General features: G+C 37.5%; 1 protein-coding gene across 2 annotated transcripts in view; it reads left to right on the forward strand.

Moving 5' to 3' along the window:
* Positions 1-398: 398 nt before the first annotated feature.
* LOC121319703 (early endosome antigen 1-like) overlaps positions 399-16004 on the forward strand; it is a 35043-nt gene continuing 19437 nt past the window's right edge. The window contains exons 1-13 of one of the 2 annotated variants that reach the window (XM_041257396.1): positions 399-570; positions 2486-2566; positions 3327-3452; positions 4713-4840; positions 5115-5169; positions 5484-5549; positions 5708-5744; positions 7283-7396; positions 7499-7620; positions 9164-9319; positions 11988-12104; positions 14853-15191; positions 15726-15875. In XM_041257396.1, coding sequence (XP_041113330.1) covers positions 547-570; positions 2486-2566; positions 3327-3452; positions 4713-4840; positions 5115-5169; positions 5484-5549; positions 5708-5744; positions 7283-7396; positions 7499-7620; positions 9164-9319; positions 11988-12104; positions 14853-15191; positions 15726-15875 — 1515 coding nt within the window. In that variant the 5' untranslated portion in view covers positions 399-546. The remainder of the gene's footprint in view (positions 571-2485; positions 2567-3326; positions 3453-4712; positions 4841-5114; positions 5170-5483; positions 5550-5707; positions 5745-7282; positions 7397-7498; positions 7621-9163; positions 9320-11987; positions 12105-14852; positions 15192-15725; positions 15876-16004) is intronic. The other variant, XM_041257397.1, reaches the window with a different exon arrangement.

Raw genomic sequence — 16004 nt, forward strand, 5'->3', positions numbered from 1 at the left:
ATTTAATTTAACTGCAGGTCAAGTTTACCTAAAAACATAATGCTGAGGTTTATACTCCTAGAAATCAACTTTCTGTTTCCATATATATATATATATATATATATATATATATATATAGTATATATATATATATATATATATATATATATGTCCTTCAGTCATTCCTTTCGCTTAACTTTCCGAATTAACTTCCAGCAATAACCATATAACATGTCATTCATGGCAGGAACATATAACATGTCAATCATGGCAGAAACTTGCGCAAATGAAAATGCCGGTCCTTCTGCCAGTCATTTCATATTCCCGCCTCCTGCATTCTATTCCTCCACACGTTACCCCGCCCACCAGTTCCAACTTCTTTCCAAGGCTCCACCCAACGCTCTTTTTGTCCCGCCCTCTTTCATTCCCTTTTCTGAGCCTTGTCTTCTGCATTTTTGGGGCTGTCATTTACCAAGCGGGCTTGGTCAGGTGTTCCAGGGGAACGTAAGGTATACCGTTTTTGTTTTTAGTTTCATTTTCTGCATCTGGAGGGGATACTTCGTCGCCATGTTCAGACGGATTTTGCAGCGGGTAAGGCAAACGTTAGCACAATTGTAAAATAAATGTGCGTGTACGATGCCTCTTGTGTGTGCCTCAGACTGAATTACCCCTGTAACACAGGCCTATCCTTTCCCACTTTGCAGGCCGTGGACCCATGGGGTAGGCCTTTCTGTTGTTATTAAACAGTCAGTGCTTGCAGGCGGTCTATCGTATTTCAATTCACGGGGTAGTTAGGCTTGCAAGTAACAGTGATTGTAAGCTTTGTGGGATGTGACTGGGGGATGTCCAGACAGTACTGGAAAGTCTTGGGTGGGCTCAATTACACTATGTGGTGAATGCAGTGAGTCATACAGTTAGTGGGCGTGCCTCCTACATTTTGTACCGGTACGGTAATATAATGTTTGTTAATCGTCAGCCTTTTCAATCATGATTTACTTAGTTAGCCGTGGTTGGATAGAGATAACTTGTTAATTAGTACCCATTGTTTTAGTCCGTTATATTCTTGTCTAGGTCCTATTGTAAGTACTAGATTTTAGTTAATACCACATTACTAGTTTTATACGGGTAACACAACAACATATTAATGACAGGTATGTATTTTAACTACAGGATTTGAAAACGTTAAAGTGACTGAACAGTTTTAAAATGGTTGTCGCTGAGCTTGGCGATATGAAACTTCAAAAAGTGAATCTCTGGTTACTTTAAGTGTGCAATTTCCTCAGCAGGATGACGTTAATCCTGTGGTGTCCTACACAACCATTTTGTCCTTATAGTTTAGCCCAAGTTCACTTTATTAGGCAAATCAGAACAAGCTTGCTTTGCCTATAATTGTAAAAGTTAAATCTATTCAAAATGTGCAGTGCCCATCCAATGTGTCAGGAAAGCATGAATGTAATTTGTGAGCTCTTGAATAATGACTGCCTATGGAAAACAGTAAGCTACACAGTTAGCTGCATATGGCCTACAGCATATATCCTGCATCAGAGATGAAAGCAATTGTATGTACCAAAGAACCGTAATGTTCAGGGGGGACTCTGGCTTTAGGCTCTTCACCACATGGTTATTAGAAGAGTGCTGTAGCTTCAGGCTCAGCTACTTACTTTCCCATGCAGGTTAAGGCCTAAGCTGGTTCATACTGTAAATCTGCCATTGGCTGGAATGTACAGTAACTACATATATGATTTGGGGGGGGTACAGCTATTCCTATGCAGCCTCTGACAGCTATATGGAAGCCAGATTCTCTGTGTATCTGATTCTTTCCATAATTTATTTTTGCTCATTTCATATATCTCAGAACTGCTTGTCCAATTGCAGTTAAAATTGCTTGTATGAAAATGTGTGCTGCATCATGCTTCTTTTTTAAGCATGGTATGTGGAATTGGATGGTTGAAGCAGCTGGCGGATTGGTGGCAGACAGCCCTTTTGTGAGTAAGTTTGTTTCTCTCTGAGATCGATGCAGTGGCTTATCCATGCTTTTATCACCTCCGTATTAGATTATTGTATAGTAACTGCTTGCACCAGTCAAGTATTTTGATGACCTGAGCTCAAATCAGGACTTGGAGGCTATCATACTTATCAATACAATTTATGCCAGGCGAGGTCTACTCCTGATTAAAAATTCCCCTCTACCTGTGGGGGTGAATACCACGGGTGGCAGGCATACTGCATATTGTTGGTCAGTGACCTACGTTTTATGGGGCTGACCGGTTAAAAGCAGTCTGTTTTAATTAATCAAGCATGGCGTTTGTTATTCTACAGGCTGAAGGAGGTCATCATAGCATGGTTATCTACTTATTTTTAAGATGTTGATCTGTAATATGCTGATCGTATCCTTGTCCTTTGCCAAGCGCACTGCTAACATAAGTAGGCAAAAGGCTTCTGACCTATGTTGATTTTTTTTGTACTGTCTTCAGTTTGTTCACCCTTTATTTTGTTTTTCTTCCAGACACCAGGGAAAGGCAACTCCCAGAGCTCAGACTCAGATCAGCCAGCTGCTGCAGAAGTAAATCATGAAGAATCCTCTGAGGTACATTACTCTAGTGATGTAGAGCGTTCTGAAAACCATATTGTAAAGCACAGAATAAGGCTGCAGAGCCTGACCAGGATGCATAGTTGATTTTATATTTCTTTTTCCTGTACTCCCTTCTATAACAGAATACCATCGCGGTGTATTTCATAGAGATGATTACCTACTCATGCTTACCAACTTAATTAGTTAGGATAAGGAGTGATACAGCTGTGAACAATTAATTTTATGTCTGGCATTACCAAAACTAGTTGCACATGCTGCTCTTTCTGCTAAAGAGCTGTGTTCCAGAATGCTGCATAGTCTGACCATGGAAACACATTTGAAAAAGTGCCAACTACCTAGCTTTACTGTACATTTAATTATGATGCATCTGTCCTTTAGCGACTTAAGTGCCAAATTACAAAGAAAGAACAACTGTGATGAAGATAGTTTTATAATGTCAGTTGTCATTTTTGTAATCTGGTACTTTTAAAAAAAAAAAAAAAAATAAAAAATAACAAAACTACTAAGGATAGGAATGCCGAAATATAATCCTAAATACCCCCATTTTAAGATAATTTACCATGAACTATTAAAACAAACAAAAAAAAAAAACTTTTCTAACATAAAAGTAAACGGTCTGAAATTAGACTAACATATGAACTGTATTGCCTGCACTTTTAATTTCTGTTGCAGCTACCATTCTCTCATTCACTTATTTGTTACTTTCATACATTTTTCATTCACTGCTTTGTTGCGTTACATTGCCGTTCCGCAGGGGTTCATCTGTCCTGTCTGTATGTGTTCTTACAAAACGTCTACTGACCTGTTTGACCATTACCAGAGTGAACATGGGGAGGCAGACACAAAGCCACAGGAGCAGCGAAATCCACTGCCTTTTACCGTGGGTCACTGTGTTTTATTTGTTAAAGGCATTGGGTGGTGGAGCTTCCCAACAGTAGACATGCTCTTTGTGTTTTTCGGTGCTGCTCATTTTACTTCCTTGCATGTAAATGTGTTGTTTGTTTGTTTGTTTTAGTCAATACAGTATACATTAATGGTACATATCTGTCCATGAAGATTTATTTGTTTTAACAGGGATTAGCTTCTTTTTGGAAGGCTCAGCATGTGCTGTACATGCCCTCCGTAATCTTACTTTGTGTATTTGAATTGAAAGTTTCGTTATTTGAAATGAATGTTGTTATTTTGTATGATTTAAAAAAAAAAAAAAAAATGCCTATGAATGAGATTACCTGTATACATGGTAATCAGTACAGTCAATTACTGTCCCCTAAGTATCCACAGCATAGTGCTCTGTTGGTCTAGTCATTTTTAAGCGGCCTGTTTAACAGCAATATTGTAGACAAAAACTGCAGGGGTTGTCAGGGTTAGTGTTAAATGGGTTAGTTTCTAATTAAATAAATAATACAACATTTTACAACCACACAATCAGATTGTTAATATAATCTAAGAGGAAACACTCCTGTACAGTGAGAACATGTAGATTTGGAAGGGATGTCAGAAACGATCAGTTTCAGAAATAACCCTGTTAAATCACAATGATTACAATGATTAAATCACAGGCAGTGATGTCCTTTTCATTTCTTCAGTTAGTTTATTTGGCTGCTAATGTAGGTTGGTTACAGTGGTCCTCCTTGGCTTGTGGGTTAAATGGCATTCCCAAGTGTCTGCTTAGAAGGTAAATAGATATGACTCATTATTCCCTGTTCACTGGTTAGATGTGCTTCTGAATTCCTTATTGGCTGGTTGGAAGATACATGTCTGTCCTCATAAATGACTGTAGTAGGAGGGCGGCACTTTTTTTTTTGTCTCAGTCTGGGTTATTCTAGTGCTGGGACAAACATGGAATTTTTATGTTCGGATAGCCATTCCAGATTCAAACAAGTGTTCGAATATTTTTTTTGTCTTCGAATACTTATAAAGAAATGTTTGTTTGAATATTCAGGTATTTGTCCAAGCACTAGGTTGTTCATTTGTGCAGAATTAGGCTGATGGTCAAAGTTGTAGAAGTTGAGACTTTTGAAACTTAGCAGAGGTGTATGTCTCCATAATATGGCTGGTTTTCTAAGAAAAGCCTGAACCTGATAAAACTGCCTGTCCTTGGTTCCAATTCCCTTTAACACTGTGGCCTTCTACCCCACAGGGTTTTATTTGTCCACAATGTATGAAGGCTCATGCCTCTGCAGAAGAGCTGTTCAAGCACTATGAAGCATTTCATGAATCCAGCGGCCAGTCTGTTCATAGAGGGTCGAACAACCAGTCCCCAGGAAGGTGAGAAGCGATTAGAATCTGTTTGTTTCCAAGTATACCATAGTAGCTGTGTGATGGTTTGAATTTCAACTGCAGTAGGTAGGAACTGAGCTACAGTATGATGCATAATTGATGCATAACAGCAGAGATTCATTTGAGAGTTTTTCCATAACTATATCAGTGATCAATTGATAGGTAATAAAATATAGTAATCAGCAAGATACTTCTATCTCATTTTAATCCATTTTAATATTGTCTGATTTTAATCCTGCTTTTTCCTTTCTACTGTACATAGGGATAATCTAACATTCCTTCAGCAAGAAGTGCAAGATCTTCAAGCCTCACTTAAGGTTTAAATTCTAATTCTGTATTGGTTTTGTTTAATTGCTACAAATGTTTCAGATGGAAACCCATGATTTTTAGTTTCCACATAATGCATCATGGAATTGCCAGTGCTTTTTTAGCATAGCAATATGCACAGTTGTAGGGCCCACTGTCTTTTAAAAAGTAGTATTTTATACTGATCCGTGAATAAAGAGAAGGAGATTTGATGCCTTTTATTGGACTAACTGAACAATAATTAATCACAGGTTTCCAAGACCTCAAAGGTCATCTCTTCAAGTGAAAGTAGGAGTCATGTTCCTTGTAATCGTTTCATTAACAGGAGGAGCGCTGGTTTTCAGAGGAGCTGAAAAAAGAGCTGGAAAAAGTACAAGGGCAGCTGAAGCAAGTAATTCCTTTTAAAATGCTTAAAATCAGGGATTTAAAGAACATAAATCATGTTAAAGCGGAGACCACTACAGTTGAATACAGTGATATAGAATTACATTGTTTTGGAGAAGTATGTATGTGATTGTTTTTAACATTAGTGTGCAACTTTTGTTTTAGAGTCCTCAGACTGATGGGAACACCGAGGGATCAACAGGTAAATTAATTTATGAAGATAGTTATGAACACCAGATTTATGAGCTGAACGGTCTACCGAACACCCCACTTTCATCTGGAAGTTGCAGTCATGCAACCAGATAGGCACTCCTGTAAGTGGCGTGCTGGTCACAGAGAATGCAAATGTATCCAGAAAGGTGAGGCAGATTACAAAGCAAGTACAGGCAGTTTCACTAGGAACATTTTAGTTATAACGCTTGGCAGTCCATTTGTTCAGCGCTTGTCAGGCGCTCCAGGTCCCCACCCCACCCCTTGTTCACTGTATTTTTCACATATCTCTGTATAGATGTGCATACTGATAAATCCTCTCCTGATTACTCGTTTTATCACCAAACTCCTGTAATGCTATCCAAGTCATTATTTTATTACTATAACATCTCCAAAAAGCTCTGTAAATGTTTGTGATATTCTTTGAGCTCTGGATTCAGAAGCAGCTACCTCCTTTATTTCCGTGTTATCTCCGTAATACATGGGGCTATGAGATACACCCCCCCCCCCCCCCCCCCCCCTTTTTTTTTTTTTTTTTTTGGTTTAATTCGGCCATTGAAAGGTTTTCTCTGCTTTTTCCGGAGAAAAAGCAACTAGAGACCTGTGCTTTATGTCTTTTTTATGATGTCGGACAGGGTCCGACATTTGATTAAAAAGGGAAAATTGTAATCTTGGACCTGGTCTGACATAGGACTGCAAAGGGTTAAACAAAGCACCTTTTTTTTTTTTTTCTAAGCCAAAGGAGCTACACAAATGCCTTTTGTTTAAAAACAAGCACTACGTTAACCCAGGTTTCATGGACGTTTAAATATGTGTGTTTGCTAAAGTTACGATTTCAGTGGTAACTTAAATGTAGCCTTTTTCCCATTTTATAATACTGTTTTAAAGGCTTTAGAACCATAACAGTATGAGTATTGTATTACTGTACTGTATCCTTGTGTTATTTGCCAGATTGATTCTGTAGATAGCAGGTGTCCACATTTAAAAAAAAAAAAAAAATAAAAAAAAATAAAAATTCAGTTTTCAGAGTTATGAACAATTCAAACCTAAGGTTCTACTGTAAATACAAATTGCCGCTCTGGACTTGCAAACAGAGTTGTAGTCACCCAACTCATTTATCTAATTGTGAAACTGCAGCATTACAGCAGGGTGGTAGGGAAGTTTGTAAAGCCAAATTAAGCACTTGCATTTCCACTGATGTACTTTTTATTTTTCTATTCATTAGCCGTTTTTGTTGTCTGAACTAGCCTGCTCTTTATCATCACTTGTGGGTGCTGCTTATATGACTGTAACACGTTATACAGAAAATTGACCCAAACTATATATAGGAAATATTGTTGAGCAAATTCAAAGATTTTAGGATAGCGACACACCTCTTTGTATGTTTGTCAATAATTTATCCTGTAATATGACAGTAATCCAAAAATTACACAATCTTCTATACGTGTATCTCTCTGCTTGGGATACAGTACCACCCTAATATTATTTTAATAGTGGTTATATTTCTTGTGACAAACATTTCTTTTTCAGAACTGCAGTCTTTAGAACTCAAGCTGCAAGAAGCTGAAACAGAAAAGTTCAACATCAAGCAGGTGAAGGATTTGTTTGAGCAAAAAGCGGCACAGCTGGCAACTGAGATAGTAGGCAAGTACCATGACTTTCGCAGCTCCTTCAAACAATTAATCTGATGCTTGTTATGTGGATGATGTGGCATTGCATGAAGTTAATTGTATTTGTTGGTTATAGATATCAAGTCTAAGTATGACGAGGAGAAGAGTCTGCGAGAGGTTGGAGAGCAAAGAGTGAAGAGCCTATTGCAGGATCTTCAGAATGAGAGAACAGAGAAAGAGAACCTCAATACTGAGCTGGTATTGTTTCTTTCTGTAGCTGTTGTCTGATGGGGCAATCTAAGTGTTAACTTAGTCTCTCTTGAGAACTGATTTTCCATTGGTGATGCAATTTGTTATGAGTATATATTACAACTTGCTCTTTACAGTATGAGAATCTAGGTCATGCTGCCTTAATTTTTGAGTTTGGTGAGGACAGCTTGTCAGGATTTGAATAAACCTTGCAGGGGCATTTGCAGTGGTATGCTATTAACATTCCATTGATACAGCCCAAAATAACTCTTGTGATATTTAAAATAGGATTGTAAAAAAAAAAAACTGGGTTTTCAGACAAACTGTATTAGTCTATACTTTATTGTTATCCCCTGCTGAACTGAGCTAGAGGGTGGTTCCTCTGTCTGCCAGTCCGTTCGTCAGTTTGACACATTTTGGCATTATATACAATGGCATCAGAAATGATTTAATGTTTTTAGATAGATCCCAGATTTTAATGCTATTGTGGGGTTGTGCTTAAAACACAAACAAACACTCTTTCTCTCGAGCTGTAATTTTCTCTTAAAGTTTATTGCATCCCGCTAACTTGCCGTACAAAAAGCTTGCCAGAATGTTCAGTTGACACAGATCAGTCTAATTAGTGCAGTGCATTACTTTATACTGGTTTAGGTATGCCATCTATGCTTTAAGAATAGTTTTTAGGTCTAATTATTTAAATGATTCCAGTTTAGCATACCTAGAGATCTGCTTATCTGACAGGGATGAAATCTGCGTGTAGTGGTACATTCTTGAGTTCTTGAAATCGGCAGTGTAGTGGTGCATTCCTGAGCTCTTGAGATTCTCAGAAACTACTGCAGAGATGTATGGAAGCACCCATCTCTGATTTGATTTTTTAATTATACTGATGCTGTAGCTTTGTGTTTGCTGTTCTGTTGTGGGGATTTGTATGTGTTCATATCCTTCATATAAAAATTGTCAGTGCCTTTTTACACCTTGTATGAAAGATGCATTTTCTGTTTCAACAGTTCAGGATGCTAATTAATTCTGTAAATCCAGATTGGCTTTTGGCAGGAGTTTAATTACTTCCATTCCAATGTATTTGTTCTAATGATAGTGAATTATTTTATGAATAATGCCATTATTGAATTTGCAGCAAGAAAGAATAGAGTGAGAGCTGTAACATGTAAACTTTATATTTAGTAAATTCAAAGTGTCCTTTTAATATTAAGCCTAATAGTTCAGCCTAAAAATCTTCTTAGGAGGCAAATCTGTATGTACAAAATAGTTGTGCACAAGCTTAGCATTACTGTTACTTGTATGTTGTATGTATTATTTCTGTTCTGTTGGTATCCAGGTGTACAACAAGGAAGCTAATTGGTATCAAACGAAAAAAAGGCCATTTTGTCAATTTTTAACTTAGTGGACCATGCTTGAAATAATGTAATCATGGCTTAGTACAGCCCTTGTATGTCAAGCTGTGATTTAAATTCAAGCTGTGATTCTAAATAATAATAATAATAATAATAATAATAATAATAGTCATCATCATCATTTCCTGTGACTTCAACAGCTTCAGCGGCCTGGTGTGGAAGATGTTGAGGTTCTCAAGAAGGAGCTGATTCAGGTCCAGACTGTGATGGACCAGATGACCCGGGAGAGCGAGGAGGAATCTGAGAGGCTCAAGAATCAGTACAAGCAGCTGCAGGCTGATTTCACAACCTCAGAGGTAACACTGTAACTGCAACCTGTCTCTAGGCATAATTATCTGTAAATTAACAAATGCCTTTTTTTATTTTACTTTTGTGATGCACTCTGGTCCCAAGTCAGCTTATAGCAACAGCATTTGATACACCATTATATACAGAAAGATAGCTGTAATAAACAACCTGTGGTTTACTCAGTTCAGTTAACTTGTATCTTACTCCTTGAAACCCACTGTATTATGAAATGTATATAGGGCTGTGTTCGAAGGTTCATTCACTAGCCAGGAATTTGAAGGTAGTTTTAAACTTTCGAAGGTTCGTCAAGTTGCATTCACGCTCTGTATGTTTGTTTTTTTTTTTCTTCTTCCTGTTAACAGAAACCGTTTGACAATGTGTGAATGCTATAAGCCACTCGCATGCAACATTTAATCTTTTGATTTGTAGAATGCATATTATGTAAACAAAAGTCATTGTATTAAAATCCACTACCAAATCATACTTTGCAATTCTATATGGTGCCGCCCCTCCCCCCTCCAGTTTGGGTTATCTAGAGCAAACCTTTAATTTCCTCATTCTCCATCTCAACAGCAAAGCATTGTATAGCGTAAACTGAATTGAAAGAAATCTCTCGAAACCCCTCTGCTGTTTGGGATTTTCTTGTTAAATGCCCAGGCGACCAAAAAAAAAAAAAAAAAAGTTGAACACAAACTGTGCAAACGACTCTTATCCTGGAGGCATAACCACTCTCTAGGGTCACTTGACAAGCGTAAGTTCGTATTATTGTTATTATTAATATATTTAGTAGTAGTAAAATGTGACTGATAACCTGCTTGGGATGGTGACTGTTAATATCGGTTACTGTATATATCGCAACTAACATCAATTACGTGCAAGTAAACAACGTGATTACTGTTCTATATAACATATTTTTAAACTACATGTGAATCTCCCATTTTTATGGATTACCTGTAAAATAGGATTTTCAATCAAATATAAACAAGTAGCTATGGTGATGTCACCAGTAAATCATGCAAATTAATATCATTGAAGGTTTGAACCTTCCTTCTGTAATTTTTTCCGAATCTTCAAAGGTCCAAATGTACCCTTCTTATAGCCCTAGATGTATAACATATTTCAATAAGTATGGGACAGATGGATAAATGCAGAACTATGGATGGGACTTTTGTTTCCCCATTTATCCCGTACTGAATATCTTGACATCTCTGAAAACATAATCATATCCTCTTCAGATGATGTACATGTAGACAGTTATTGTTACAGCGTAGTGGGGTACCCCAAATCTACATTTTTGGCATTCCTTAATTTTTTTACGCAAAAAATTAATTAATTAATTAATTTGGCAGTTATCACATTAGGTGGGCCGTCTTGGTGATCTGATGTTGTCCACTATGATTAAAACAGCAACAGCTAAAAAGATGCACAAAAGGGTTAATGTTTTTTTTTTCTTTTCTGGTTCTGCCGCATCTCCCTTTTTAAATACAAATTCAGTATTCCCTCACTATACAGACACTGTTATGCTGTTCATTTGGATATGCTGAACACAACATATGTCCCCCAATATTATTATTATTATTATTATTGTTGTTGTTGTTGTTATTTGCTTATTTAGCAGACACCTTTAAACAAGGCGACTTACAGAGACTAGGGTGTGTGAACTATGCATCAGCTGCTGAGTCACTTAGAGCAACATCTCACCCGAAAGACGGAGCACAAGGCTAAGTCATTGCTCAAGGTCACATAGTGAGTCAGTGAGGGATTTGAACTGGGGACCTCCTGGTTACATGCCCTTTTTTTTTTTTAAACCACAGGACCACACAGCCTCCTGACACCAAAGACAGGACCAGGGGATTTGCTAGTCTTGAGAGCCTCCAGTGCTCTTCTGTTTGATTTGTGTTAAATGTGTGCAGGATTGTTTGAGGACTGTCTTTGTCTTGGGGCATGTTATTGCCGTCCTTGCTATTGAGTATTTTCACTCATCAGCATTATTTTAGTAGGGCGCTTGATCTGTATACACTGATGCTCATGTTACCAATCCTCTCTTTCTTCACAAAAGCTCCTGTGTAAGATTTGAAGGAATTTCACTGTTTTATTCTCCATCTGATTTATGGCCTATGATGTGTGGATAAAAATATTAAAGAAATACAATTAAAAAAATAATCTGGATTATATTGAAAGATAAATTGTTGTAATATGTACAACACAAGAAACACCAGGTGTTCTGTTACCATTTAATGATGAAGTAGGCATATATTTATTCTTAAACCCTCCTTTTAATCTAACATCCAGAATATGTGTCTTCAGAAGGGTGGCAGCTAGTAGAACACAGTCCAGGTGATCTCCTGGTAGCCTTTAAGTTAGTGTGTACCGACAGAACGAACATTCATTATTAACACTAACACATTTTGCATCAGTCTTACATTTTTTTATGTTCATATAGTTTTGTGTTTTTTTTTTTTTTTTTTTTGTGTTTTTTTTTTTTTTTTTTTTTTTTTTTTTATTTTTTATTGACTCAATCCTAAAATTCTAGGGGGTTGCAAAACTACTGGCTGTAGCTGTATGTTGGTATAATGATTTCAACCTGGTTCCTTAGAATTGTAACCCGATTCTATACTGTGACCACTTATCCTTTCCTTGATTAATATAATTAACACACTTTTGGTTTCTATCTAGAAAACAATATCCCAGTTAAGAGCTGAGCTGGCAAAAGGTCCTCAGGAAGTTGCAGTTTATACCAAGGAGCTGCAGAAACTCCAGAGCTCTCTGAATGTACTGGAGCAGCAAAACCAGGTGAGGGGGACAAGGAGAAAAAAAGGCATTAACAGATTAGACTTGCATTTTTGCTTGGGCAGTACCTTTCCCAAAAAACGTTCAGTGAGATTTTGTAATTTATGTATGTAGAATTATGTGATCAATCTTTTTGGAAAACCACAGTAATGGCAACGTTGTTGTGTAGGCTGATATTTAAAACTGACATATTCCGCCTGACAGACAGAGCTAAAAGTTAACTCCACAACTAATAGTCTGTTCACAAACCACCCCTAAATGATTTTGCTAGGACGTGTGTTAATAAGTTTACATATGCATACCTAACAAATCCATTCAGTAAGGCCAGCCAAGAAACAATAGCCATGTTGATTGTCCTTTCTGAATGTATGATTTGTTGCTCAATCCGCTTGTTAGCTGTTCTTTAATAGCAGCACCTTTTTTCCTGTTTTGAATATCTAGTCATGACTAAACCCATATTGGCATTTTCAACTTATAGATAGATATGGATAGAGGCACAGCTACAGTAGATCAATATATTAATTGATATTGTGTGTATCTATTAGTGATGAAACTTAGGAAATTATTTAGCCTAATTTACATCAGAAATGTGCACTTACATGATTTACGGTTTCAAAATGTTGTATCTGCAGTCATGTAGATAGATGCCTTTAAAGGTGTAAGCTAGCATTTTAAAAGCCCTTTTGCTACTCTTCCCTGGTTTAGTGCAGCCCACATACTGAATGAAGAGATGCACTTGAGTGTGCAGAAAAACATAAAACCCCCAACTACTCTCTAAGTGGTAGGAAGAATAATAGTAGCTGGGGAAGTTGCTTAAAATACATTATTAACTAATTGGTGCTACTTTTTTTATAAATTGCAATTAAGTTATATTTTCACACTTCATTATGAATATGACTGCCGTCTTGCGAGACTCGCAACTGTTCGCTGTAGACTAGAGGAAAATGTGGGAACGAGTTGAACTATACCAACCCCCAGAGGTAATTTCAATAATGAAATAATACCAATTTAAACAAGTATGTCAGTAACAGACCTCCCCCACCACGACTGTAAATTCAAACTTAAAGCAGTCCGTATGATAAAGTTGACGATTGAGACATATCAGCAGTAGGTACATAATATTATAAGAATTAGCAAATAAATGTTTAATCACAATTTGATGAGCAATTCACTATATATATATATATATATATATATATATATATATATATATATATAATATATATATATAATATATATATATATATATGTATATGTATATTATATATATATATATATATATGTACATATATATGTATGTATGTATGTATGTATGTGTGTGTGTGTGTATATATATATGTGGAAATGTGGTATATAGATGGATGGATGTCTGAACAGACAGTATTCTCCAGAATCTGATATTCTCAATAACTGCCAACTAATATTAATACCAAGTTTCATGACCAGCAGTTAGATATATGGAAAAATGTGTGAAGTGTGGCACATACATAAAACCGCCTTCACTATATCCCCTTCCAGAAGTCGTGTGTTTGAAGACAAGAGCGATGCAGGAAAACACTGAAGCAGCTTCTGCTTTGTGCATGCTTGTTCAATTCTTGCAGTATGATCTTAGCTGCTTGGTTTTAGGATCTGTTTGGGGTTGAAGTGGTTAATAGGGATCGTGGCATTACAGTGTTACTGACGGCCTGTAATTAAACAGCATGGAGTCAACACTTGTAAACACCTATCTTGGGTGACTTCATCATGGAAGCTAAATATATATAAATATCTCTATACCCCCCTCTTAATATATTGTGTCAGTACCTCTGTATCTTTGTTTTGAGCCGTGGTTAAGGAATGGTGTTAGTGGGTTTCATGTTTAGTGCCATATGTTTCTTCATGACATATTGACTTGAGAAGCCAAGCAAATGTGGAAACATATTTGAGCCAGAGGAGGGCAGAAAGCCTGGTGTCTGAATCATCTTCCTTGCTTGAGGATGGATTAGAACTGAGCCCTCACTCTGGCGCACTGCATGCAACATTTGTTGGAGAAAGTTGATTTAAAAAAAAAAAAAAAAAAAACTGTAATCCCGTTATAGATTCTCCCTCCTCTAATACAAGGAAATCAATCAGTAAAGCTATGACTGAAAGCTGCAGTAATAAAATAATGGGTCAGCTATGGACTTGGACAAAGCTTTGTCACTTTTACTGTTGTTAAGTGACCTCGTAATCCGCTAGAACAGACTTCATTTAGTTAACCTAATAAATCCTGACTGCCCTGTGTCTGTCTAGATTAACTTTTTGGAACTGTAAATACCTTTGAACATATACTTTCAGCAAGGTTAGAAACTAACAAAATTGTGGTACTAGTCCAAAGGACTAGTACCTTTTGAAACTTGCTAGTCCTGATGTAAATTTACTAGTCCAAAAAATTAACATGGTTATAAATTTAGAACAAAACAGAAAAAAATAAACTTTTATTCCCGGGTGCATATGGTTGAGTTAATGAACTTTTAAATGATCAGATCAGATAGAGGCTCCACAGTCTCCATCTTTATGTACAAAAGACCAGCGAGCTCCACACAGTGTCTGTCTGATTTGTGTTTGTCTTGTAAAGTGTTTTGAGATGATTGCTTTTAAAGGCGTGATATAAAATAAAAGTGAAGTTTATTATGTTGCAGATTATATCTGTAGCATGTAACTAGATCAGAAGAGCAGCTCCTGAAACATAGATTGTATCAAGAAGTGTTTTTTTTTTTTTTTTTTTTTAAGAGTTTCTCAGAAAAGCTGTCAAAGAAGGGGAAAGAGTGTGAGGAATTGGAGAAGCGCCTAAATGAGGAGGTGACGAGTAAGAAGGACCTACAGGCCAGCCTGCAGCAGAAGGAGCTAGACTGCCAGCAGTTGCAGGCGCAGGCCTCATCGATGGAGACCTCCCTCCAGAGAGTGCAGATTGAGCTGAGCGAGAGGGGGGAGGCCAGCCAGAAGCTGAAGGGCGAGCTTTCAGAGGTGGAGGTCAGGCACCAGCAACTAAAAGCAGAGTTCAAACAGGTCCAGCAGCAGAGAGAGGAGAAGGAGCAGCAAGGTCTGCAGCAGCAGAACGAGATCAACCAGGTGGGAGTCCAGTTTGTGGCACGCCTGTTTTGATATAAAGCATTGACTGTAGTCCAAATGGAAGTCTTCAAGGATCTATTATATAACAGCTGAAATCTGCTTAACAGGTTGGAATCCGGAGAGAAAATTCATTAGTACTTGGGATCAGTCAGTAATCTGTGCTAAAAACAAGTATTCTCATTGACAGTGTTGTTCCAGAGATTAGGAAGACCTAAATTAGCAAGGCAAAGCAAAACTTTGAAAGACATGAATTCTAAAGACAGAGAAATGCACAAAAATAGCCACCTTTATTATCACAAATGCATGGTACCAATTAGTTTTTTATTCTGTTCTCCCTTTTCTTCCTACAAGAGCTATTTTGACTGCAGTTATTTGACCCATGTATCATTATGCTGGCCAAGTGAGTACATGCTTATAGCCTTTGTGACAGGACTGGAAAGTTGGCGGCATTGCGGTTTACATTAAGTAAATGGACTTGGCCTGCTTATTTCAGTACCAGGCACTTCAGGTCATGTATTCACCTGTCTCTTGCAGCTGCACTCTAAACTGCTGGAGACGGAGCGGCAGCTTGGGGAGGTTCAGGGCCGCTTGAAGGAGCAGAGACAGCTCTCTGGAGAGAAGCTGAAGGACAAGGAGCAGCAGATGACTGACCTGCAGCTCAAACTCTCCCGTGCAGAAGAGCAGGTATGTTTTATTTTATTTATTTATTTTGTTTATTTCAGCAAATATGATAAGCTGTGTAGCTGCGTTATCCCCTGCTGGGTATGCATATACCGAGCAATGGGGATATACTGTATGGGGGAGGGGGGGCAT

The sequence above is a fragment of the Polyodon spathula genome, chromosome 8 (assembly GCF_017654505.1).
Source record: "Polyodon spathula isolate WHYD16114869_AA chromosome 8, ASM1765450v1, whole genome shotgun sequence".
Classification (NCBI taxonomy): Eukaryota; Metazoa; Chordata; class Actinopteri; order Acipenseriformes; family Polyodontidae; genus Polyodon; species Polyodon spathula.